General features: G+C 54.9%; 1 protein-coding gene across 1 annotated transcript in view; it reads right to left on the bottom strand.

Moving 5' to 3' along the window:
• ADAMTS2 (ADAM metallopeptidase with thrombospondin type 1 motif 2) overlaps positions 1-26,048 on the bottom strand; it is a 280,657-nt gene that overhangs the window by 93,464 nt on the left and 161,145 nt on the right. The window contains exon 5 of the mRNA XM_090290344.1: positions 14,802-14,885. Within this exon, the coding sequence (XP_090146470.1) occupies positions 14,802-14,885 (84 nt within the window). The remainder of the gene's footprint in view (positions 1-14,801; positions 14,886-26,048) is intronic.

Here is a 26,048-nt window from a genome sequence, read left to right as displayed (position 1 = left end):
GTGTGCTGGACCTGACCTGGAAGCCGTGAACAGAGGCGATGCACCAACTCCTGGTCAGGTTCACTCGTCCCCATGAGACCTTCCAGGAGTGTCTACTCTCTGGCATGTGAACCAGCAACATCAAGATGGCGGCTTCTCTGTCACCCAGGCCCCCAGTGACAATTAGACCAGAGTTCTCTGCCAGCTCGCTCTGGACACACAGCGTGAGCAGGAAGTAAACCTTTGTTAAACTGCTAGGTGGAAGAGACTCTCTCTGAAGCACAACCTCGCTGCCACCCCCTGCTCCAGAGGGAAGGGAACCTCACTTGTATCACCCCCAAGCCATACCCCTGCAGGTCAGCCTTGTCCTTGCTTGGGTGGTGGGGAGAGTGGCAGGTGGGGTGGGCAGCCGCCTCCAGTAAATCCTGAGAGGTCAGACCTCAGAAGTAGGGACCAAGTGAAAGAATATCCTTCTAGGAAATGAGCTTTTGGGGGCATGAGAAGAAGCGACTCTTGTGGGGGGACTGAATTTGTTACTAGAGTTTAGGGTCTTGTGGTTGTACCATACTGAGTTTAAGATTGCTAGCCGAAGTCCAAAACAGAGAGGCATCCTGTTAGATTGGACAAGGGTCTCCAGGTCTGGGCGGTTCTAAATGTTATTTCTAAATATTATTCTTGCTAAATGTTAAAATGTAACACAGTATTTTGCAGATACAACTGTAAACAGGATGAGCTTCACAACAACTCAAACCAGAAAGTATAGCCAAGTGCAAAGAAGAAATCAACATGTAATTGACCAGAGTGTGTCTAAGCAATGGCCAAGCCTCCTTTGGGGGAGACAGCTTTGAATGTGAGTTGCATCTCCTTTACCTGCTGCAGTAATAAAACTACCTTGAGACAATCATGTCTTGTTCTTAAATACAGTACCCCAAGCAGCGAACCCCCTGAATTTGGTGGCAATCACAAAGGCTGAAGATGACCTCTCCATCCAGGCTGGCTGCAGATCCCCCCAGGTGCCGCCCTGTCTGCTTCACAGGTCAGTGGGCTCTGCAGCGGCGTATCCTCCAGGGCTGTGTCTCCAGGCCCAGGTCAGATTATTCTGTGCAAAGGCCTCTCCTGCCCTCAGGGTTCCACGTTACACAAACTGGGACTATCTAGTCTGGGACCAGGTCTGGCCTGGCACCGTGATGGTTTAGTACCACCACCAGAGTGGGCCAAGTAGTTGGAGAGGTGGGAGACTGCGAGCCTGGAGCAGCAGTCCCTTCCACCATGGGAGGAGACCCATCAGAGGGAGACGCTGCCACAGAGAAGAGCAGGGCCCCTGGCTGGAAGCAAGTGACTCTGGTGTCCTCACACGAAACCTGGTCCACCCAGGCTGAGACCAGCCCCCCAATAGGTTTGCTTGTTATCTATCAGCACAGAAAAAGCTCTTCCAGAACTTAGTCTCAAAGCCCCAAACGTTCCTTATCTGTGGTTTCTGAGTTAGTTGAAAGCAGCTGAGACAGGTATACCTGGCTCAGGGTGTGCCATGAGATGACAGGCGGCTGAAAATAGGGGCGGCGCCCCCCAACCCCCACTCCACAGGCTCCCACAATCACTGGTGGGGCTCAGGTCCTTGTGGGCTGCGGGACTGAGCCCTCCTTGCTACATGGCATGGGCCTTCCACACACAGCAGCCCTCCTCCCCCAGTGCAAGGGGGGCGGGAATAGAACTGAGTATACATCAGGACAGAGCCTCAGCCTGTTAGCACCTGCACCTGGGTCCTGCCCACACTGTGGGGAGCAACTTGAATACCAGGAGGTGGTCACTGGGGCCCCCTTAGAGGCTACCTGCTGCAGGTATGCATCTCGTGTGTGTGTCAGGAGATTCCTCCTTGTGAAAGTTGGGTTGTGTTACTGTCACTTGTAGCTGAGTCCTGTACTTCCCACAGTTCCTTCTCTGTGGGCACCATGGGGACCCCAGTTAAGGGCACTGCTGGCAGACCAAAGCAGTGGCTGGTCCAGAGGCCATCTGGTATATCGCACACCAGTGGGAGAAGAACTCTGGCCATATGGTTGAGGAGAAATCAAAAGTCCAGTTGGAAAGACATACTTGTGTCAGGGCCAAGGGTGAGGGATGGAGCTGCAGGTGGCAGCCAGGCTGAACCAGGGAGAAGGAGCAGGCTGGGGACACAGAGAGAGGCACTTAGTAGGTGGGGTTTGTGAAAAGTGCTGGAAAGGTGTTGCAAACTCAAAGGCCTACAGGCCCAAGGCAGCAGGTTAGTTGTAAGAAAAGTCTCTGCCAGTTTGGAAGGGGTGAGCAGCAGAGTAATATTTTCCTATTATAATGAAGAAAGTGGGGGCAGTGGGAGCGGAGAGGACTGTGACAAACGAGCCCTTGCAACACTGGGGGCGATAACGCACAGCCCGCCGCTAGCCATGTGAACAGGGCCAGAGCTGCTAGATTGCATTGCTCAGGCCAGCCTCTCATCTGAATTTTAGTGAAAAGCCTGCTCGTAGGAAATGTTGGCTCAAATTCAAGTAAGTTTTGTGCATAAAACAAAACATACCTCCCAGGCCACCAGGCTGAGAGCCCTGATAGGAGGGTCCTCAGGATAGCCCCCCTCACAGCTTCCCAGGTTGGACCCACTCTGGCCGGTGCCTGCTCTCTCCCAGACCGTGGCTCCCCAAGGTCAGCGCTGGTTCCCAGCCCCTCTCACAGACAGCCAAAGTGATCTCACTGCTGCTGCAGGATAACTTATTGAAATATTAATTTGCATTTTGTTCTTGCCTTGCTTTGCTTCACCCGTTTCAAGAAGACAGACTGCTCCTTATGTTCTCCAGCCCCATGGGGTCTGTGTTTTAGGGTCTGGAGCAGAACATTCTGGGACCACATCTTGGCCTGTGAGTCCAAAGAGACTCCCTAAGGGGCTGTATTGGGCATGGGGGCCCTGGGGTGGGGGCAGATCTCAGAAAGGAATGGTCATGCCCCGGGCCCTGGTAGCCTGTTGTCTGGAGGGATGAATGGGGGACATCCCAACAGGTGGTAGAGGAGGAGGAGGTCAGCAGGTGGGCATCCAAGGTGTGGGAGTTACTTCCACTTATTCCTCTGTCCACACCCCACCTTTCTCAAGGTTCTGGCCCAGGTGAGATGGGCACAAGGGAGCCAGGGCCTCGTCCTTGCTGGGTCTGGAGCATTCAGGCAGGTGTGGGGAGCCCGCGGCCACCTGCAACCTGACACTGACTTTGTGCCCCATGACAGGCACAGAGCCCACGAACATTTCAGAAAGAGCCTTCTGGGTCAGAGAGAAGGGAATGGGGTTGGAAGGGGACAGTGGCCACCGAGGTGGATGGGGCCCACCTGGTACAATGTCAGCCAAGTCCAAACCCAGGTGAAGGAGGTAAGGATGGGAGGTGTCAGGGCTGGCGGGTGGGGGAGGAGGAAGTGTCCCGGCAACGGGTCCTATGGGGGGAGGACTGCATGCTCACAGAGTCTTGTGGGGTCTGCAGTGCCAGGGACACTGACATGGGATGGTCTTTTGGGGCCCAGCTGCTTGCTCAGGAACAGCTTGGACATTTGGTTTTGGGGAGCTCTCCCACTTTGCGGGGTGCAGTTTATGTGTGATGAGTCTAGGTACCCTGCCCAGTGCTGCCCAGAGCCAGCCTGGGACCCAAGTTGGGCCAGTGGACAAAACTGGTTGAAGTAGCTTTGCCTTCCCTGGTGGCAGCCCCAAAACAAGCACCTGTGAGCTCCTGCCTTCTGTGCCCCAGGCCCAACCTTTTTGACCCACTTTACCCATTTCCTGAACACGGCCCCGACCCTCCCACATGGACACAACCCCGACCCTCCCACATAGACATCACCCGGACCCTCCCACGTGGACACAGCCCCGATCCTCCCACATGGACACGACCCCGATCCTCCCACATGGACACAGCCTTTGACCCTCCCACATGGACACAACCCCAACTCTCCCACATAGATATCACCCGGACCCTCCCACATGGACACAGCCCCCGACCCTCCTGTGTGGACACTGGCCCAACCCTCCCACATGGACACGGACCCCTATGGTCCCACATGCCTCAAAGGCTCCTCCCAGACTGGTATGTCCAGGTGGGGACAGTGGTGGCTGGGCTGGCCTGGTGCCCAGGGGGGAGGTGTAAGCTATGTGGGTCACCTGGCTCTGGGGGTACCTGCCCGGACCTGACCTCTTGCTACTCTGTTTGTGTCTGTGCAGCCCTCACATGGGCCCCCTCTCCGGCCCCAGCCTTACCATTCCATGCCCTTGCCAGGTAGTAATGAGCATGTGAGCAGTGGCTCTCCTCTGAGCCAGGAGAGGAGACGCATCTATTTCTTCTTCAGAAATGAAAGAGAGAGGCTGAGAAAGCTGCTCGTATTGATCAACAACGATTCTCACACCCTGCTCTCTGTGGAGCCAGTGTTTCTCCTTGCCTGATGGCCGCTGTCTCCCAGCTGCCTGCTGGTCTCTGCATGGGATTGATCCTGTTCCCACCTGTGCAAGCAGGTGGTCGCAGAATCACCCTGGACCCCACAGACCACCAGGCTGCCCCAGAAGGAGCCGAGGCACAGCTGTCCAGAGAAAAACACACTGCGTTGGGCATGTGTGCACCCTGAGCTGGGTGGCAGCTGTGTGGTCCCTGTTCAGGGTCCCTGTGAACTGATCCGCGGGCTCCGAGTTCACATTAACCTTTACTTTGAATCATACAACCATCCTAAGACACGGGTGCTGTCACTGTTCTGTTTTCTGGATGAGGAAACACGTCTCCCACGACTGAAATAATGTTCCCGAAGTCCCACCGCTGTGAAGGGGTGGAGGCGCGCCACTGTCCCCCAGCAGGAGGGACGGGAAAGGCAGGGCAGTGCCGAGGTGGCCCCACGGTGGCGCTGCCGCCCAAGCACGGCGGGGCCAAGGCTGGGCTGGCGTGGACACCTGGCCGGCTGGCCGGCCTGAAGTTCTGGGCCCCGTGGGCACCTGGCCGTGGAGACTTCGAGGTGGAGACAGCCTCAGGGGTCCCACACTGCATTAGTCCATGAAGACTTGCCCCGAACGCTCTGTTGCAGTCGGCGCTCTCTGACATTTCCATTGTTTGCTGTTTAAGGAGCTGAGTTATTTATGCTCTTCCCGCCTCCAATCCAGGAGACTGAGACAAACCTGCAGGCTCACCCGACCGCCAGGCCAGGGACAGCTCTGCCTTCAGGTCGCCAAGTTGTAGGGCCGGCGAGGGGCGGAGCTCCCCCGGGCAGCGTGAGAGCGCTGGGATGGGAGATTTGCTCATCCCTTATCTGCTCCGTGTCCTGAGACAAGCTGCCTCACTGTCCCCACCTCCCCACCCGAGAAACATGTACAACCCCAGTGCAGAGCAGGGGCATAGTGGCTTCCAGCCATAACAGTTACCACCTACGAATGTTCATTGTCCTATCGCTGTCATAACAAGGATGGTAAAGATGGAGATATGACTCCAGCCCTGGGGGGCGGGGGAAGTGCACCCAAAGGGGCTGCCTGTCCCAGGGGATTGGCTTCAGTCTGCCAAAGCCTTTCAACTGCTCTGGGCCCACGTGGTCCTACCTTGAACAACCTCCCAGACAGGCAGGAAACATGGCAGCAAGCACAGCACCCAGGCCTGCAAGAAGGCAGGGCTCCCAGGGTTCAGGGAGCAGAGCACTACACCTCCTCCACCCTGCTGACATCTGGGATCAGTGACTTATCATTGTGGGGACCATCCTGTGCACTGCAGGTGCTGAGCAGCATCCCAGCCTCCACCTATTAGATGGCATTAGCATTCCGCTTGGCAGGTATCTGTGGGGACCACTACCGCTTGAGGGGAGCAAAGGGCAAGGAGCCTGGTGCTCTCCCCACAGCCTGTGCAGCAAGAGTGTCTGGCCCCTTCTCCCCAGAGCAAAAGGGCTGGCTCCTGGGTGACCCTGGCAGGCTGCTGGCCTCGTGGAGCCAGCGTCCTCACTGATGGGTGGGCGTGCTGATGTGCCCGCCCCATAGAGCTGCTGTGAGGGGGCAGTTAGTGAAGTCAGCTCAGGGGTGACAGATGGCGTCTGACCCCACAGGCACTGCAGACATTAACTCACAGCAACGCCCCCCTTCCTGCTGCCATTGCTGGTATCTGCTCACTTTACTGGGGGCACTAAGGTTCAGTGACAGTGAGTTAACCTGCTGCAGGTCCCACAAGGATCAAATGGCCAGAAGTCACACTGTGTCGCCCTGCTAGGGGCAGCGTGGGTGCCCCTGAGGCTGGGGGCCTCCCCACTGCAGCTCCAGCCTCTAAGGAGCTCAGACCTCCCCCTGACAGGTATCTCGGACCCTCAATACAAGTGAGGCCAGAGGGCGAGCTTCTTATTTCTTTGCCTGGACTCCCTATCATTAGGGCATGTTCTAGGAAACTTTCCTCCCAGAGACTGAAGGCCAAGCACAAATTCTCACACGACCTTCCCAGACTCAGCCCAGCTGACTGCCATGGCAGGGTCTTCCCGCCAGGGGCTGGCCACCAGGCCTGGTCCTCATCACGGTGGGGGCTGGGACCCAGATCTGGGGAGACCAGGGGCTATCCCAGGGGTGCTCTGCCACCCCTTCAGTGCCCCTCACACAGGTGGAGAAGCACAGGTCCAGAGCAGGCAGGCGACAGCCCAGGGCTCCCAATAAGAGGACGGTGGCCCTGAGCCCTTGGACACTGTGGTTCCTGGCATGCGGAGCTCCTGTGCCCAGTGCCCTCTCCTCTCATCTTCCACTAACAGACCCCGAGTTTCTCAAGCATTCCTCCTCTGACGCTGAAACAGTCCTCTGAGTGTGCCATACCTTGTCTTGACCTGGTCTTTCATGACAATAAACCAGTTGTTCTTCTGTGATTGTCCCCAAGCCTCTGGTTTCCATGTGCTTTGATTCTCATCATCCTAGGAAATGTTTGGAGTGAGAACAGTTTGGTAGCTTTGGTGACTTCTCAGAAAATCGATTGAAACCAGTTGCTATGCAACACTGGGTGCTGTGGTGTCTGCTACTGCTGACAGCACGCTGTATAAAATAAGATGTTCTCTGTTCTTCTGCCTTTTTTTTTTTTAAGGAAAAACTTGACATAACTCAGAAGCTTCTCATAAGCTGGAAGACAAACAACATGTCTCTCACACAAGTTACCAATTTTAGTCCCACAAAAGCCAGGCGACCTGGGCTGGGGAGCTGGCCTATTTCTGTCATGACTTGGAACAAGTAACGGAATCTGAACACCAGGGCCACTTTCTGCCCCTAGTCTGGGTCTCGGCCCCATGGCCCCCACGTCCCCTTGGACCTCGGGGGGACGCAGTGCAGGCCCCACTCTTCACAGGGCTCTTGGCTGCAGCCATCTGGGTTTCGCCAGGCTTAGACCCTTCCAGAGACGGGGCCTCACTTCTCAACAGAAAACACATGGCTCCTTGCAGAGCAGCCCCTCTGTATTCATCCTCATAGACTGTGCTGACTGTGCCTCTGGCCCCCAAGCCCAGTTGGGCAGTCACCTGCCTGGTGACCCACCCCAGCCAGGGCACCGCCTCCACACTGTTTCATCCATCGTGCTCCCATCTTTCTGAACCTGTCTCTCTGTTGTGACTTCATAGGCATGCGTGCCCCACCCCCGGGGAGCAGGCAGGTCCCAGGCTCAGTCTGGTGGGACCTGGAGCGCTTGGCTGCTCGGGACACACCTCTTCCTGCTCCCCACAATGCACATCCCTTGGAGACCTGGAGACAGGGCTTGGCCTGGGGGCTGTGCGAGTGGGGTCTGTGGCTGGTGGACACAAGCCGTTACTGTCCACGACAATAGGTGTAGAAAGGAGAACCGTTTCGCAATTTGTAAGAGTCACTTTATGTTTATGGAATTTAATAATAAAAAGTGAAGGCCGGTATCTTTGCATATCTTAGTTTTTGCCACTTTTCCCTGTCCTAACAATTCCTTTAGAATGTGTCTGGCAGACATGGCCTGTGATGGACCGCTGACATCGAGGTGTTCCGTGCTGGGCTCTGGACCCTTGGTTCTCACAGCTGCCTCCACGGACTATCAGTTTCCCGTTGTCTGATTGGGTGGGACAACCTATAGTTCCCCCAGTGTTGCTCCTGAGCCCTGCAGCCCACCCTAGAGCCACAGCTGGGTACCCCATGCTGTTCCCGTGGACAATGGCCCAGCAGGTGGAGCCTCCACTTGGCCCTGTCTTGTCCAGACACCGCCTCACTTGACTATCCTGCCTGCACTTCTGCAACCTGTCCTCCTTGAGGAAACTGAGGCTCACAGCCAGGACTCTACTCCCCACCCCACCCCAATCCAGCAACTCTGCAAAGGATAGCAGAGCATCAGTCTGGCCCTGCCACCTTCTGGAATTTCTTGGGACAAGGAGGCCCTGGTGGGGGCCCCTCCAGTGGCTTGATGTGGGCCCTGGGCTTCCAGGCGGGTCAGAAGAAGTAGGGCAGAGAAGGTGTGAGCTTTGCTGCAGGAGACTAGTCAGCCTCACTGGATCCCCAGGGCCAGCACAGGGACCAGCAGCACGCTGTCCCTCCCGGCCAGGCTGAGGAGACTGGGATGACACACAGGTGGCAGTGTCCCACATCCCGGTGTATCTTCTGCTCTGACTCCTCTGAGGCCATCAGTGGAGGCCTGGGCCAGTGGGCAGAGCAGCTTCTGCGAGCAGGAGGCAGAGGGCAGTATATGGGTTCAGCTCTGAGGCACACATCCAGCCCTGTTCTCCCTGCCCATCTTCTGTATCATGGAGTCCCAAACCCCTCCCAGCTGGAAGACCAGGAGGCAAGGGAGGCGTTTGTCCCGTGTCCTCAGTTCTCACGATCCTGGTCCTGGTCTTCCTGAAGCTGTCCCACTGCCCAAGTGCCCTGGGCCGCCTGCCTTGCTGGCTGAGGCTCCAGGCAGCCCCTGGCCTGTGCATGTTGTCCCCATGCTGTCCCTGACGAGAGTAGGCTGCCACTCGATGAATGGCCCCTGCCCACTCCCCATCCTCCCCACTCCCTGACAGTAACCTGTGAGGTAGGTGCCAACATGGCTCTGGGGAAGCAGACCGCTCCCTGTGGAGGACAGGACAGGCTGTGCCCGCCTGGTTGTGGCCTTGAGGGATGTGCCGGCAGAGTGGGGCGACGCAGCCTCACTCCAACCCAGATGTCTCACCCCAGCGCTTCCCAGGCCTGCAGGGGCCGGAGTCCCCAGGCCCGGCCACAGGGCAAGTGAGATGGCACCTGCAGGTCAGAAGAACACAGACCCTCCTCATCTGTCCCCAACCCACTGCAGAGAGGAGGTGCGGAGAGGAAGAGTGAAGCCCCTTCTGTGTCCTCCCTCAAGTCAGCAGCAAAACAGTGGACACGACAGAGCCTCGTGGCAAGCCACAGCGTCAAGTGGGCGCCTTCAGTTGATCAGGACTCTATGAACTCCACCATTTTCAAATGATTTTTTTTTAAATGTAAATTATTTTCATAGATAAAAATGCACTGTTTTTATTATTAAAGGAGCATGCTTATTGTGATAAATTAAGAAAAGTCAACAAAGAAGAGGAAAGTAAAAATCATGGCCTACTGCTTACTGTTTTATTTTGATGTATGCCTTCCAGGCCCTTCTAGAAGTATATGTGTATGCAAAACTGAGATCACACTGTAATTAGCATCCTCTTCTGAAAAGCACAAACAGCTAACTTAGTATATGCTGTAACCTCCACATGCCCGAAGTGGCCCTACTGGCTGCCTAACATTCTCCCACATGGATGCGCTGCTCCCACCCAACGAGACCCTACAATCGTCCGTGCGGAGCGATCCCAGTAGTTACACTTAGAAATGAGGCTGTGACCACTGACCTGGTGCTACAACTTCAACCACAGCTCTGGGACAGTCACATAAATGAAAGCCACCATGAAGGACCCTAAGGGGCAGTGATGACTATTGTCACATTTCCTGCGAGAGACGGGTACACACTCCCCCTCCGCCATAGCGGGAACTGCTTCACTGTACCCAAACAGGCAGTGAGGCCACTTCTCATCCTGCACAGCTGAGGCTTTAACATGCTCAATGCTCTCATTTCTGTGACTAATAGTAAATTTAAACATGTCCCTCTTTTTAGCCGTTTGTGCCTTTTCTTCTGTTACTTGTTTCTTTCCATTGCCAATTCTGTTTCTCCTACAATTTAGAAGAGCCCTTCATACACTAGGATATTTTTGTCACATTGCAAATATGTTTCCTGCTTATGGTTTGTCTTTTAACTGTGTTTTTTGACATCCATTTTATATTTTAAGTATTCAAATATCTATTTCCCCCTTACAATTCCTTCTACTGTATTTATGCTCAAGAAGAGCTTGATGGCCATTACTTTTTTCTTGATTTGTATGATTTAAATAATTGATGCTTTATTAGCCTATATTTATATATTTAATTTACTATATATGAAATTTATATTTATCATATATTTATTTATAACCCTTAACCATACTATTTATATTTATCATATATTCAGTTACTTACATGAGGGGTATTTTGAGGGCTATATATTTCATTCAATTGATTTCTTAATACTTATTCAAATATAGTATAATTTTAAATATTTTTGCTTTACAAGATAATTGAAGGAATCTAGTTTTATTTGATTGGCTTTCAAGCCTTTCTCGGTCATTCTTGACTGTGTCTAAATGAACCATTAGAAGCATTTCATCTAATTTCCAATTATTAATCTGGGAAAAACTTACATCTCTACTCAGTCTTCCGGTAAGGAACAGCGTATGTCTCTTCATTAATGTTTATTTTGTCCCTGTCATTAACAATGTGCCATTGTCTTCCCATTGCATTTGTCTCTGTCTTGTTAGTACGATTCAGGGTATTTTATATTTTGTTATTACGATAGAAAGAACATTCCTTTCCCTATTCTCCCTACTAACAGGGCATTGTGAGTTCACAAAGAAATTACCAATTTTTGTATAATTATCTTTTATTTGGCCATGCTGCTAAGGTCCTTTATTAACTCTAAAAGTTCTACAATGGATTCCTTTGGGTTTTCCAGGCACATAAGTAGGAGCAAACAATTATAATTTTATCTGCTTTTTTCCAACATTGCCTTCAAGTCCTTTGACATTGTCTAGGACAGCAGTTCTCAACCTGTGGGTCGCGACCCCTTTGGGGGTTGAATGATCCTCTCACAGGGGTCGCCTAAGACCATCGGAAAACACATATATAATTATATATTGTTTTTGTGATTAATCACTGTGCTTTAATTATGTTCAATTTGTAACAATGAAAATACATCCTGCATATCAGATATTTACATTACAATTCATAACAGTAGCAAAATTACAGTTATGAAGTAGCAACGAAAATAATTTTATGATTGGGGTCACCACAACATGAGGACCTGTACTGAAGGGTGATGGCATTAGGAAGGTTGAGAACCACTGGTCTAGGACTTTCAGGACCCCAGCCACCAAGTTTCGTGTCTCTTCCTTGGTGCCAGTATAGCTGCAACTGCCCCAAGGGCAGCGCTTCCGTAAGCAGGCTTTGCAGGAGGAAAGGTTTCTGCTGAGAAACAGGTTTGAGAGGCTCTGCATCTGTCTGGTCTTGGTCTCAGAGCTTCCCCAGTACATGTCCAGAGGAAAGCCTGAGAGATTTGCTGTCAGGAATATGTTTCGCTTTGTTTTGCAGGCATTTCTCAGATTTACTTGACCATGGAACCACTCTATTCTGTGTAAATATCAACACGCATCCTAAGAATTAGCTATGCATAACATTTTTAGACACATCTAATTCTTTTTCTGCTTTAAAAAAATTTGGTTTGTCACGTTACTGTCTGTTACTAGTTTTCAGATTTTTAAAAAAACTGAGAGATCCCTTCCTAGCCCCTGTGGCACTGGTCATGCCCCTTGCTCTGCTCCAGCATGCTGGGTCTGGGGGTCCGGCTCTGACCCCTCCACCCCCCACCACTTGGCTCCCTTCCCTATGTCTTCCCCTCCCCCACGGATTCAAAAGTAGCACTGACCCTCCCTCAGCCTCAGACCCTGGTGCCAGCCTCCTCCTGGCTGTCCCACTGGGGTGCACCGGTCACCGCAAACTCGGCCAGTTCCCCGAACCCGAGGCCTTCTTCCCCATGCACCATTTTCTCCCGTGGGCAGCACCGTCCACTCTGCACCCCCAGGCAGGGACGCAGTGCCTCCCACCTTCACCCACTCAGCACCCGCACACTGCTAGTCAGGCCCCTGAAGTTCCATTGTGTCTGCCCTCCCTTCCCCGTCCTGTGCCCACGGTCCCAGCACAGCCCCCAGAGCCTCCTGTCAGCAGCGCCCACCCCTCCTAAGCCACAGCCCCTATCAGGTCTGTACACAGGAGAAATGCAAATCGCAGTGCATATACCTTCACAAACTAGTGATTTTAGTTTATTTCTTTCAGATAAATACTGAGAAGTGGGACTGCCGGCTCATATGGCAGTTCTATTTTTAGTTTTCAGATAAATCTTCATACTATTTTAAATACTGTCTGCACCAATTTTCAGTCCCACCAACACTGCACAAGGGGTTCCTCTTCCCCACATCCTCACCAGATATGCCCCCCGGGTCCCACCCCTGCATCCCTCCAGTCAGACTCAGCTGCTCTCCCACCTGTCCAGCCTCTGGGATTGACACACCCCGGTGCCAGAGCTGACTCTTCCACTACCTTCTGGGGCAGAAAAGACTCCTCCAGTCGCTGCCCTGAGCTCCTCAGGATGGGGTGCCTGTCCCTCCCCGCTGGGGAACCCCTGCACCTCCTGTCCACACCTTGTCCACACCTCTGCTCTAGAGCAGCCCAAGGCCAGGGACATACCTGTGCCCCAACACAGCACATGGCTCACAGGACCCTGTGGAAGAGTATCTGTTAGCTGATGGTGGTCATGAGGAAGGGTGTGATTGGCTGTATGAACAGACTTGCTGAGAGGAAACCTTCCTCAGCCCCTAGCATAAATTCCGCTCATCATGTGGGCGTTTCTCCTTGAAGTCTTGGTGCCTCAGGACTTCCACATCCATCCGCAGAAGGGACACAGGTCTGTACTTTGTCTTGGACACCCCACCTTTGAGTGCAAGAATCATGCTGGCTATAAAAATAAACGGGGCAGATTTCAGAATATATAAACGTGTATCTACACATATTCTGAAACAGTTTACATGGTATTGCATTATCCTTGCTTAACCAGTCCTTGCAAATAACTAAGACTGCACTGGCAAAGAGAGTATCCAACTCTATTTAGAGGGCATTTTAAGATGACTTTGAAAACAGTGAAGAACCTGAGTTCCCTCCGTGGTTAGGGAACTCAATCTGAAGTTTTCTACACTTCTTTAGAGCCCCTTTGAAATGTTCCCACTTCCCCAGGAGAGCCTTGATCTCCCAGTTTCTCCAGGTCCCTGACCCAGGGACCCTTAAGTTCTCACCCAGGTCTGATTCTCTTCTGCAAACGTCAACCTCTGAGCAACAGCCCATGTGCCTCCAATAAGGAAAATGAACTGTGAGGAGAACCTGCTTTGGGCTATACAAGTGACCACAGAGAGGGCCGGAAGCAGCCTAGGTAGCAGGGCTTTGTCCAGCTGAGTGACTGATACCATGAGGGAGATAGTCACAGAACCAAAGCTCTGAAGCACTGATAAGCAATGAACCATGCGCAACTCCTGGATTTTTCCTTTTAATCAGCATGGGGGCAACCTGGGAGAAATACCATCTACCACCTGGTGCCCAGACCATGAGCGGTTCTTTTCCCTCTCTGCCCATGACCCGAAGTTTCCCACTCTTTGTCTCCAGTGGTAGAAAAAAGTGGGCAGGGGCATACAACTGTGCCCAACCCTCATTCGAAAGGCCTGAGAATTCCTCAGGTACAGGGCGTGCTGGTGGAGGGGCCCCAGGCTTGGGAAGAGTGAATAATAGGAGAGGAAAAGGGGACATGTTGATGGCTACTCCACTGGGGACAGGTGAAAATCCCAGAGGACATTCATTCCAAAGCCCATTCACATGCCTGTGAATGGAGGCTGGACTGGGTGGCCGGGCATGAGCCTGATCCAGGCGTCCCTTTCCTGTGTCTGTGTGTTCAGCGCATCACCATGAGCCTGGACAGCTGCCCTGGCTTTCAACCTGTGGGGGAAGGTGCGCACCAGTGAGCGGGAAAAAGGCCCAGGTGGAGCTCTCACCATGCAGCCTGGTGCCAGGATGCTGCCATTCCCGCTCTGCCCATAGAAGCACCTGGTGCTGGTCATAGGATACCATGCTCCCAGGTCTGGCTCCCTCTCTTTGTGCTAGAGTTTTGCCTTTTCCGAGGCTCTCTTCTTGACTGATGCTATGGTTTCTTTCTGTTTTCTAGTTTATTGATTTCTGCCTTTTCTGGACGCTTTCCTTGGTTTTGCTTTCCTAAGCCATGGTTTGCGTTGCGGACCTGTGTTCGTACTTACCGAGTTGCCTGCCAGGTTACCTTGAGATTCTTCTCCTGCTCATCTTGGAAATCACCTGTGAACCTGCCCTCATCTGCAGGGCACTGTTCTCCTTAGTTCTCCAAACACTTAGGACTGCAGCTCTCACCTTCTTCCTAAGAGCTGCTTTTAGTTTACAAAGGAGTTGGACCCTCCATTGATACACCACTCTCCTGCCCCTGGTGTTGGGGCCCTGAGTCAGAGAACAGAGCCTGAATGGTGTGTGCTGCATAAAATTCACCCCAATTTTCTGTAGAATCTAAAGGACTTACCCAGGGTGAGCACAGTGGGTTTAAGATCCCCTTCCTTAGCGTCTCACACACTGGGCCACCAGCCCTGCCCTGACCAACCAGGCCAGGTACCAGCCCCTCCACCCACAGCGTGTGGGGCTCACTCACCTTCCCATGGCTCAGCAGGATTATCCGCACCAGGACCACGTTGATGTGGGCCCCCAAGGACTCGTCGTGATAGATTTCATTGACCTGAAAGACCACCAGGGAGATGTCATCAGCAGGACTCCAGGCCCAAGGACCAACCCCAGCTTTGCCAGTGACAGCATTGTCTGCCCAGCTCCCACACTCCCCCCTCTCCCCACAGTTTGCACCCAGACATCACCTCCACCCGGAATCCAGCCTGTCCCTCCTTCTGTGCCACCTGCCCTGCAGCCACCACCGCTGCGGGATGATGGCCACACCCTCTGGAGCGCCCCTTCTTCCAGCACAGGCATTGTCCACCTATAGCCTGAACCTGGACACTGCCACTCTGTTGGCACCGGCCCCTAAGTGCATGGAGCTTTTCCTTCCAGGGTGACCGGAGGCTGCAAGCTCCAGAGGCATGGACAGGATGGCACTGTCACCAGCAGGAGCCACTCCACAGTCGCCTCTGCTCACCACTGTTTAGGGGGAGGGTCCTGCGTGGATGCAGCAGCAGATCTGATTCAATGTGTTAATGAAGAGCAGGCATCGCTCTGCCACAAAGGTGCTCTCTGTGCTCTGGTTGATACCTGCCACTCCTATCACTGGCTTCCTTTGTATTTTATCACTGGTTTAGTCTCATGTATTTTATTTTCTGCATTTAAGAACATTCTTCTGAGCCGATGCTCATGGGCTTCACCAGGTGTCAAAGGGGTCTGTGGCATAAGAAAGGTGAGGGGACCCCCTCTTCCCACAGCACAGCCATAGTGACCTTGTAGACATGCTGGCCAGGTTACCCCCAGGTTTGGCTGCCAGACCCTTCCTTTCCACTGACCCCACTGCACAGACTCTCAGGATCCTGGCTGGAATGGCCCCTTGTACTGCCTCTGTGCTGGCTGAGCCAACCTCTCCTCTGGCAGCCTGACTGCTGGTCACTTCCTCTCAGGAGGGCCTCCCAGGTCTGATCCACTCCCAGTGAGCACTGGGGTCCATTGCTTCTCCAGGTCTTTGTGGCCCCTGCAACTATGAGCTTCAGCCCCTGTACTTTCCCTGCGCATCCCTAGCAGCACCCAGCCAGTGCTCAGAACTTGGAAAGAATGGACCCACTTAGGCTGTTGCTGAGTAGGCACGTGAGCGGTCTGCACCCCTGGCTTCAGGCACTCTGAGCCGAGGCCGCTGGCGGTGCTCTGGGAGGGCAGAGCCACGCCGCTGTCTCAGGCCGGCTCTGACCCTGCCCCGAACCCCAGCTTGCACAGTCTCGGAGCAACGACAATTGCTACCTATACAGAGTAGAAAGACCCTTCGGGAAATCTGAGAGTTAACAAATCAAATACTGATGGATCAAACACTGTCCTGCCTACAGGAGCAGACATTCTGCTCACCCATGCCTTGCCCCCTCTGTAAGGCTGGCAGTAGCCCCTCCCGCTGAGCTTCCACACACGTAAGAAGAAATGCCAGTGAAAATGATAAGACACTGAATTTGTCACTACCGGTCACTTGTGAGGTCTCAGGGTCAGGATGCACACCCCTAAAACACAGACAATTTTGCCCAGCTTTGACGGTCAAACTAGATATCTTAGTCCACAGCAAGACAATAGTTCTCAGAGCCAGTTTTTCTTAAGAGAGAGGTTTTTTTGTTTGTTTGTTTTCAGAGTAGTTGCTTTATCTATTACTAGCAAAACTGGCCAATTTGGCTCCTGGAGCTTGACTGGAAGTCAGAGCCCACAGCACGGGGGGGTGGGGCAGCTGGGATGGCATAACACCAGCCTTAATATTTGAGGAGATGCTGGCAGGGAGAGCTTGAACTGCTGCCCCGCCTGCTGGCAGGGAAATGGGAGGCTGGTTCCCATTTTGGGGTGCCTTCAGAGAGCAGAAATGGAGGCATGAGAAGTTTCAGCAGCAAGAGGCCTGCAAGGGCGGCCAAGCTTCTAGCTATGTGGGGCATCCAGGGACAGTGAGCAGGATGGCTAGAAGACACAGTCAGGCATCAGATAGCCCGGGGGTGCAGGCCAGCAGGAGGGTTGGCCACAGCAGAGAGAATGAACCCCGAGGGATCCAAACCACAAGTCCGCAGCCTGGAGGGCTGCTGCTCAGAGCAGGCTGGGATAGACACAGGGTGGCCAACTGTGCATGCACCCCTACCCAGAGGGAGGAGGGACAAGTGACAAACTGTATCCCCCAAAGTCCTATGCTGAAACCTTAACCCCCCATGTAATGGTGGGAGGTGATTAGGGTTAGATGAGGCTGTGAGGGCGGGGCTCCCATGATGGGATCAGTGCCCTTACAAGAAGAGACACCAGTGTCTCTCTCTACCATGTGAGAATGTGGCAGGAGGGCGCTGCCTGCAGGCCAGGATAAGAGCCCTCACAAGGGGCCAATTAGCCAGCACAGTGACCTTGGACCTTCAGCCTCCACACTGAGCTGTGATTGTGTGTCATTTAAGCCAGCCAGTCTGTGGAATTTAGTTAAGAGTGGCCAAAGATGACCACGACAAGCACCAAGTCAGGGCTTAATTTCTGACCTGAGTCAGCTCCCTAACAGCTTTTAAATGGAAAAGCCTCAGCCACCTCTCACGGGCCTCTTGTGCTGTGATGAGGGTTATAAAAAGTAAGTAAAGTTGCATTTTCTCCCATGTTTGAGCTTTGGTGTGTACATGTCCATCCCACCACACATGACCACCCAAAACCAAGGCACCCTGGCCTCTCTCTCCCAGCCCTCCTACTGGAGCCAAGAACCACATGGCCCGGTCTGCAGTAGGTGGAGAGCTGTGGGCACCACCGAGTGCCGGGCATGGTGCTACACTTGGGATTCTGCAGCAAACCAGCATGGAGCTGGCCATCTGTCAGGAGGTGGAAAGGGAAACTCGGAAGTAACAAAACCAGCTCCATGGTCACGATGATGCTAATGAGGAAAAGGTGGGGAACTAGAGGGCACATTACTGGGGCATCTGTCCTGCAGGTGAGAGGGCATTTCATCTCCGAGCAGAAAAATGGAAATGAGTGAGCTCAGCAAAGCAGCAATGGTGCTCCTGCCAGAGGGAACAGCACGGACAAGTGTCCTGGGCTCACAAGCAGTGATGGTGTTGCGAGCAGAGTGGCTGGGAGGGGAGAGTTCCAGGAGAGAAAGTAGGAGAAGGCCCCTGAGGCCTGTCAGGAGAGGTTTCCAACTCTGCTCAAGAGCAGTGGATAGTAAGTACCAGGGCCATGGGGGGGACAGTGACACTGCAGTCTGCAACGATGGCTCTGGCTCCTTTACAGACAGGGGTGGAGGTGCCCACTGCAGCAGCTGAGAGGTGGGCATGTGGGGCTCCAGTTTGAAGATGAGAGAAGGGACCGATGTGAGGAGTAACTTGGATTGGAATAGGGGCACCTCCCACACAGCTCTGTGACACCCAGGGTGCCATCAGCCCCATCCCCTGCTGACAAACAGGGGAGTGGGGGAAGGTCCTGGTGTCACCTCTCAGCCGCCTCAGAAAATGAGGAGCTTAGGGCTCCCTGCAAAACCCTGCTGGCACTCAGAAGCCCATGCCACCTGCACCGCTCAGACCTAGTCTGGGGTGGACCTCGAAGATACCTGTCCCCGGTCGGTGCACGTGATCCTTCCGGAAGCCTGCCTTGTTCCCTGGAAGGGATTTGGGGCTCAGTGTTCAGAGCTACCTCATTTTATGCTCTCAACAGCCCTGTGCGGCCACAGGAGGGGTGGTCAGCCCCATGTGAGCGCAGAGTAGCTGAGGCTGGTCCCCTTTCCAGTTCCTGGCCCAGACACACCCTGCCCATCAAGGCCCAGGGTCCTCCTGCTCTCCTGGCCCTGACAGTGGGCCTGAGAGTGGCCACACTCATCTTGGGCAGGGTGTCTTGCATTCTTCTTGGACACTGGGCAGAGCAGGCAATAACCAGAACCCTAGGGACCCCCACCCCGACCCCAACTCAGTGTGAAGCTCCTGGAGGCAGAGGCCTGCATCCTGCTGGGGGTGGGGTGAGGCGCCCAGGCCCAGGGAGGAAGGTTGCTGAGCAAGGGTCCAGGCGGGGCAGGCTTTGCCTTTAGCGTTGCTCATTAATTGCCAGTTCCCATTGGCTGGGCTGAGTGCCCAGACTCTGGCGTTGGACATCAACTGGGCCTTCCTGGCTGCTGAGGAGCCACACAGGGCATGCCTGGAGCTCCCAGCAGAAAGCCAGCAAGGAGGCCAGGTCACCAGTCAGGCTGGCAAGGCTCCTCCAGCCCTGCCACTGTGGCAGACCTGCACTGTGTGCCACTTCCATGGATTTCTGCCGTAGGAAGGCTTTGCCACTCTCCCATGGGGACATGCTCCTCCTGGGAAGGCCAGCTTCCAGCTGGCTGTGCTCTGGCCTCGCTCTGTGATGCTCGCACCTCCCAGCAGCGGCTGGGCTTCCAGTGGCCCCTAGCCTCACATCCCCTCAAGAGCCTTCCCTGTAGCTGCCTGAGGTCAGGGCACAGCTGCCCCCTCCCAGAGGCAGGACCACCATGGGGACCACCAGCCTGGGAAGAGTGTGGTGTGGCAGAGACGCCAACCTGGAAAAGATGTCCCCCTTCGGTGCTGGCTCCCAGGACCCACAGTCTGCTAAGCAGAGGGCCCCTGTGCCCTGGCCTTCCGCTGGCCCGAGGAGTGGCCCTGCCTGCCCCCCCAGGCCACACCAGCTTTCTGAGGACTGCCTTCCTCTCCCCACAGGATGCTGCTCAGCTGTGGACGCCTGAGGCACCCACGCGGGTGTGAGATCCACTGGGAATAATGCGTAAAATCCCCAGTGAAACAGTCACATCTTTAATAGGGACTTGGGTAGGACACTTCTGCTGAGCAGGCAGCCGACAGAGGTGGGAAAATGAGCAGCCAGAGGTGGAACATGGCCCCCAAGATCTCCCTCACGCCTTCCTGCTCCCCATGCCTGGCCTCACCTCCCAGGCAGGCAGGCAGGAGGCAGGGCTCCCAACAGTTCACCCCCCACCCCCTACCACTCTTCGTGACTCAGTCGCCACTTGGAGCAGATCAGACCTCCTCCTTCTGCCTGAAACCCTCAACAGCTCCCCAGAGCTGCTCCTGGGCAGGCCTAGCTGGCTTCTCTGTGATCCAGTTCCACTACTTCCCCCAAGAACCCTTAGTCTCAACAGCTCCACCTTCCCAAAGCCTGGCTGCCGCTCCTGCTGCTTGTGCAAAGGCTCATGCCTGGAAGTCACTCTTCCCTCCTTCAGCCCTTGAATTCTTGAAATATCTGAAGAGCTTTGAAAGAAACAAAGTCCAAGTAATAAATGTATTTCAAAGGAAAGGGGCAGTGACTGCCCTGCTGAACCCCCTACCCCCACCCCAAAGCCCACCCACAGCCACAGGGATAAAGTAAAAACCCTGCTGCTTCTTGTCAAGTTGACCGGAGTTCCTCGAGGTGGGGAGTACATCCCTACCCCAGGCCCTTTGCGCTCACTGTACCCTCTGGCTCTTCTTGCTCTTCCCCCAGCATTATGGCCCCTGCTCAAAGCAGCTAAATCACCCACTGAAGTAGTCACTCCCAGATTTGACAATTACCTCATGCAGGAGGCACCTTCCGTCCCTGCTCACTGCTACATCCCCAGCAGTATCAGTACTTAGTAGGTAGTCAAGAGAGTTTTAAGTAAAGCAATGAGACTGTGGACCAACAGGAAATGGGCAAAATGTGTGACAGCTGTGGGACCAGGAGGCCCTGCAATGACCTGGGCCCCAGGTAAGCGCCCCAGTGCCTCATGCCCACCCTGCCCTCCCCGAGGCCCGGGTGCTGGGCAAGCTGCTCTCCTTGGCTGGGACTGCAGTGGGAGGGGAGTCTGGGACACTGTCCTCGAATCTGGTCTGAGAAATTGATCCGAGAATCTCTAAACTGGGGGGTTGTGGGGTGGGGGTTGTTCTGCATGGAGAGAGGCCAAGGACTCTCTTGCTTCGGAAATATGTTGTAATGCGCCTTTTGCTTATTAAAGGCCGTGGCAAGTTTCTTCTCTGGAACAGGCACTGAGGTGGGGCTGGCTGGCCCTGCACGACATGGTGAATGTTGCCTGTCTCTGGGGAAGAGCTCTCTTCTCCCCTGCGCAGCTGTGAGCTGGGCTCCCTGACCTCAGAGCCCAGGTCCAGCCTGGGGCTCCCCCAGACACAGGGTTTTGGCAAGGCCACAGCCATCCTCCCCTCCCCCACCAGTCTCAGCACCTGTGGGGCATGACCTCTACCCCTGAGATTGGTCTGCCACCTGTACCCAACAGGGCACAGCCATGTCACACAATATGCCACTGAAATGATTTTCATTCCTCCTCTGACTCATATTCTCTGCTGTTCCACCACCATTTCTACCCCAGGAAAGAGAGGGCCACATGCATCGCCAGGACGGGAGCCACGTCACATGGGAAGTCACAGGGACAGGGGAGCAGAAAGTGCCTTGGTTGACTGAGGATGGAAGGGGAGGTGGCTGAGCAGAGCGGGAAGTCAAATCCAGAGTTAGGACCCGCACCCTCGCTGTGGCCCTCCACACTGCTTTAGGGCCAAATAGATCCCGGGGGCCGGGGGCCCTCCTTTGTGTCAGTGCCGGCTCCCTGCTCACGTCATTACCTTTCACCGTCCACACCTGACAGGGAGCATCGTTATACCCGTTCCACCGATGGGGAAACGGAGGCTCAGAAAAATTGAGAGACTTGCTCACATGAGCACGAGCAGGAATTAGGGCAAAGGCTCTGGAAAGCAATTTAGGAATTCTGCTGAAATCACAGCCACCAGCCCCTGGGACTTGGGTTTTCAACCGTCCAGCAACTGTGATGGAGAAGAGCCGTGGGGGTGGGAGAGGCTCCCGGGACTCTGGCTCCAAGGAGAGGTGGAGTCTGTTCCTCCATGGGTGTCTCTGGGACCATAATGACTTTATGGGAATTCACTGATTCACTTGTTTATTCAGAAGATGTTTAATCAATACCTACTGCATGCCAGGCTGTTGGCCAGGTACTGCACACGCACATCAGGAAATGGAGCCCTGGAGCCTCACACTGAATGTGTGGTGCCTTGTGTGAACCCCTAATCCTCCGAGACACGCTGGCAAGGGCCCCCACAGGGGAGCAGGACACCAGGGTTACTGGACTGCACCTTGGCCGGCACTAGGTGCAGGAGGAGTGGCAACCTCACCATGCAGCGACACACTCTCTGTGGTCCCGGCTCAGCTGTCACCTCCTGTGGGACTCTGCAGGGGACCAGCTCTGCCGCTGCCTCCAGCTGTCACTGAGGCGTGCCACTGCCTGGCCCTCCTGGTTCACGGGGACTCCCACACGCACTCTGACAGCCATCAGCTCCCCCAGGGAGGCCAAGCTTCTTGTCAGCTGTAGGAGGCCTCCCCCAGGGGGCAGGGACTTGGGGGAGTGGAGGGAGGGAGGGGCAGAGGTAAGGACAGCATGGTGCACTCCTCAGGACCTTCGAGAGGCAGGTGCCCTGTGGACACGTGCATGGAGAAGCCAGTGGAAAAACCAGGAGTCGCAGAAGCAGGCGGAAAGGAGAGTCGGGGGTAGGCAAATGTCATCAAACACTGCTGGGAGTCAGGGAGGCCAAGGCAAACACACCCCTTAGGGCGGCGAGGGTTCGCTCCTCAGGCTAGAATTGTGGCGACAGGAGCCACCTGGGCTAGGTTCCTGAGGAGGCTCTGCCTTTCCACAGGCACAGGAAGGAGTCCCTCCCTGCAGTCCTGAGTCGAGCCCTCTCTGAGGCTCGGTGACCTTACCCGGGGGCAGGAGCCTCGCAGGACACTGGGCCAAGCGGAGGCCTTCCTGCACAGCGCCGCCCCTGCGCACCCACCCTTCCAGGCCGGAAGCACAGGCATTTTTGATGACAGAAGGCATAAGCCCCAAACTCCCGAAGACAGGTGTTTCCTTTTAAGACTCAAACCAGCCTTAGCGCTCCGCCAAGTCATGTGGCAGCGGCCCCGCCCCCGAGCCGGGCCCAGGACGCCCCGCAGCCGCCCACCGCGCACCGTGCTGCGGCGCACGGGTTCGCACGCTCTGCTCTGCTCCTGCAGCTGCACCGGACGCTTCAGGGTCCTCCCTGCGAAGGGCTCTCTTCCCAGTTACGGGCAGTGCCCGATACCCTTCCGATTAGTCCGCGTGTTAACCGGCGTGCCAGCCCTCGATCTTGCCCTGCTCCCTGACCCTCCCGTTCGCCAAGCCCTCTGAGCGCAGGGACACCACTACTCATCTCTGCACCCAGAGCCCCGAAAGTGGCCGACTCAAGGGGTCCCCAGGGTCCAATGCGCTAACATGTGACCAGGGCTGCCTCACGTCTGTGGGCACCCTCGCTGCGCCCAGTGCTGTGGCAAGAGCCTGTCTGGGGTCTAGCTCGAGCTGGGCTCACACAGCTGCTGCCTCTCAGGACACAGCAGTGCGGGAAACGGCCTCCGTGGTCCTAGGCCAGCAGGAACAGTCCCCGCGGACTGGCGAGCCGGGCCTGCAGCCACACTTTGGTTCACTTGTGCTGTGTGAGGTCTTCATTGCAACTTGCTGACATTAAACAATAATTAGATTTCCTATAAAAGTTGGGCTTCCAGCCTCTCATGGAAAAAAGGAGCTGGTAACATGGGGCCTGCTTACTCCTACAGGACCACAGTGAGTGGGCACAGGCGTGGGTCTCAGTCACTGTAGTCCCCGCCATGTCCTATCACCTGCAACCACCCTGGCCCCTGCCTGGCTCCCACAGCATCTGAGAGCACCCTCTTTTATGAGTGGCATGGCAGCCTCACACACACTGGCCCTGTCAGGCCTATCTCCTGCTGGCGTAAGGGGACAAACATGAGGAGCAGGAGCAGTGCTAAAACACCCTGTTGCGGCCCCTGCTGCCAGTGACCCTGGGGCCTGGGGACCTGGTTGCCACAACAGAGCCTCTGCTCCCTGTCCGCTTCCGCTGTGCGAAGGTCAGGCCCAAACCCAAGTTCATCCCCCTTGTCTGGGAGCTTGGCTTGATTCCCTCCAACTGCAGGGACCAAGGGTTAGTGTCCGGGTTCAGAGATGTTTTTCTCTGTCCCAGGCCCCAGAATCAGAGACATGTGAACAGGACTTGGGGCTGCGCTTCCCTACGTTTGCAGCTGGTTTGGAGCTCCATGGCGAGTTCCCAAGACCCACCCCGCCCCAGTACCCGCAGAAAACATGCCTGTCCTCCCGCCCTACGCTGCCTTTCCACTATCACCACGTGGTCCCAGCATTTGTGGAAGCTGCTGACAAATGGAGCCCACGTGCCTCTGTTGTTTGCAAACCCTGGCAAGACTTCAGGAAGCCCAGGCCAACTTCTGGATTGAATTAGAAAAGAGGAAAATATCTGAGTCCTGGCACAGAGAGAAACCATTCATTCAACAAACACTGTTCAAGAACATACTGTACAGAGGCCTGCTCCACGCTCAGAGGGGTCCCAAGTGTGGCCTTGGTACTGCAAGCTCAGAAGGCCCTTGGGATGCCATGCTGTTCATGGGATGAAGGAGCGGCTCCCTCAGCAGCTGAGGTGCCGTGGGGGCTTGAGGGTTCTTCCAGAACACAAGCAGTTAATATGGCTGGAAGAGGGAGCTCTCCTGCCCAGAAATCTGCTCCTCCTGCTCTGCTGTCTTCAAATGGTCATTAAGATCAGCTCATTCCATTGCTTTGAAAAGAAACCCCACGGGGACCTCACAGGTCCATTGAGCAGGCAAGGCTGGGGGGGCGGGGGGGTTGGGGTCTGAGCAGGGAGAGGGTGGAGCTCAGCTCAGATGCAAGGTCCCTACAAGAGCCTTGCCCAAAGGGGCTGGGAGAGCTGAAGGGGGCCAAGGGAAGCTTGTCTCCTGGGGCCACCTCTTGCCAAGAACTATGACACTCAGTGTTCGGCAAGTTTAAAATTGAGGAAGCCAAGTCAGGACGAGGCAGGAACTTTGCTAGGTGGTAAAAGCCAGGATTAGAGCACAGCTGCTTCTGACTTCAAAGCTGGTCCTCAAGCTATGCCTGCGTTCCAGGCACATGGGCCCCCAAGGGCACCGAGGTAATGGACAGAATCGCCAATCCTGGGGGGCTGAAGCCACAGCTTGAGGTGCCTCTGGGCCAGAGAAGGACATTCTTCAGAGCCTGGTAGCTAGTATTTCTTTAGCACCAGCTAGTGACTGTTTTGAGCTTCGGGTCCCAGCCACTCCACCCCAGCGGCACAGAAGTAGTGAGGAGACGCACTGAAGGAGCGCACGGCTCGGTCCCAATAAAGGCTTATTTTCGAGGACAGGGGGAGGGCTGAACTTGGCTTCTAATCTCCAGTGCATCTTGATGAGTTCATGTGAATTTTTCTTTGACTCAGGGATATGTGCAAGTGTATGTTAATATATCATTGATGATTAAAAATGCTTGCTGTCCAAAGAAGTGGAACTTTGGAGAAGACACCTCACTTCTGTCCCGTGACCTTGGCAGCCTCCGTCAAGCCTCCTGGGAACACAGGGTCCCAGGGGCAAAGGACAATCAGAGGCCACCTTCAGGGTTGGCCTCATCAACCACAATGGCCCACCTTTCCTCTACCAGAAGCAAAACTGACCATAGCTCGTCCCAGCAGTTTGGGGTCTCAGTGGATAGTGAGATCCCCAGGAGCACAGCCAGGCCTCTGGCTTCTCGGGGAGGCGTAGGATTGAAATTAGTGCTTCAGTTCAATGCTACAACTGATCTTGGGCCCAAAGTTTATATTTCTCGAAGTCTCAGTATGAAAAGGTTTTACTTTTAAAAATGCATATGCAAAACTGTTGTTTTAGTCATTGCTCCAGTGTCCCCACACAGCACTTACCCCTGGCTTCCCAAGCACCTGAGCTGGGGAAGAAGGACCACTGCCTGGGCCTGGCTAGGTGACGGGGGAAGCCATGAGCGCAGGGCCGCATCCCAGCACAGCTTCCTGGGAGGCCAGGCACATGCAGCCACACACTGAACTTGCAAACAGAGACAGCTGTGGGTGCTAGCAGAGCAAATCCGAACACATGGGGAGTCCCCGCGCACAGACAGCAGCCAGTGCGCTCAGGAGTGCTGGCTGCATCCCAGCCTGGGAAGACCAGACACTGCAGGAGCTTCCCAGAAGGAAAGGTCAAACAGGACAGCGGGTCCCAGCACACAGGCAGGCCAGGCAGAGGGAACCCCTGGTCCCCAGGGCTGGCCTGGTGGAGCCCGAATAAACCTGCAGAAGGCTGGGAGGAGCAAGGGCAGGAGCAGGAGCAGGAGGCCAACTGTGCAGACCCATGCGGAAGCAGGGAGCCCAAG

Source organism: Furipterus horrens, unplaced genomic scaffold (assembly GCF_987537825.1).
Source record: "Furipterus horrens unplaced genomic scaffold, mFurHor1.1.pri manual_scaffold_10, whole genome shotgun sequence".
In the NCBI taxonomy this organism is placed as follows: Eukaryota; Metazoa; Chordata; class Mammalia; order Chiroptera; family Furipteridae; genus Furipterus; species Furipterus horrens.
This window is presented reverse-complemented; position numbering and strand designations above follow the sequence as displayed.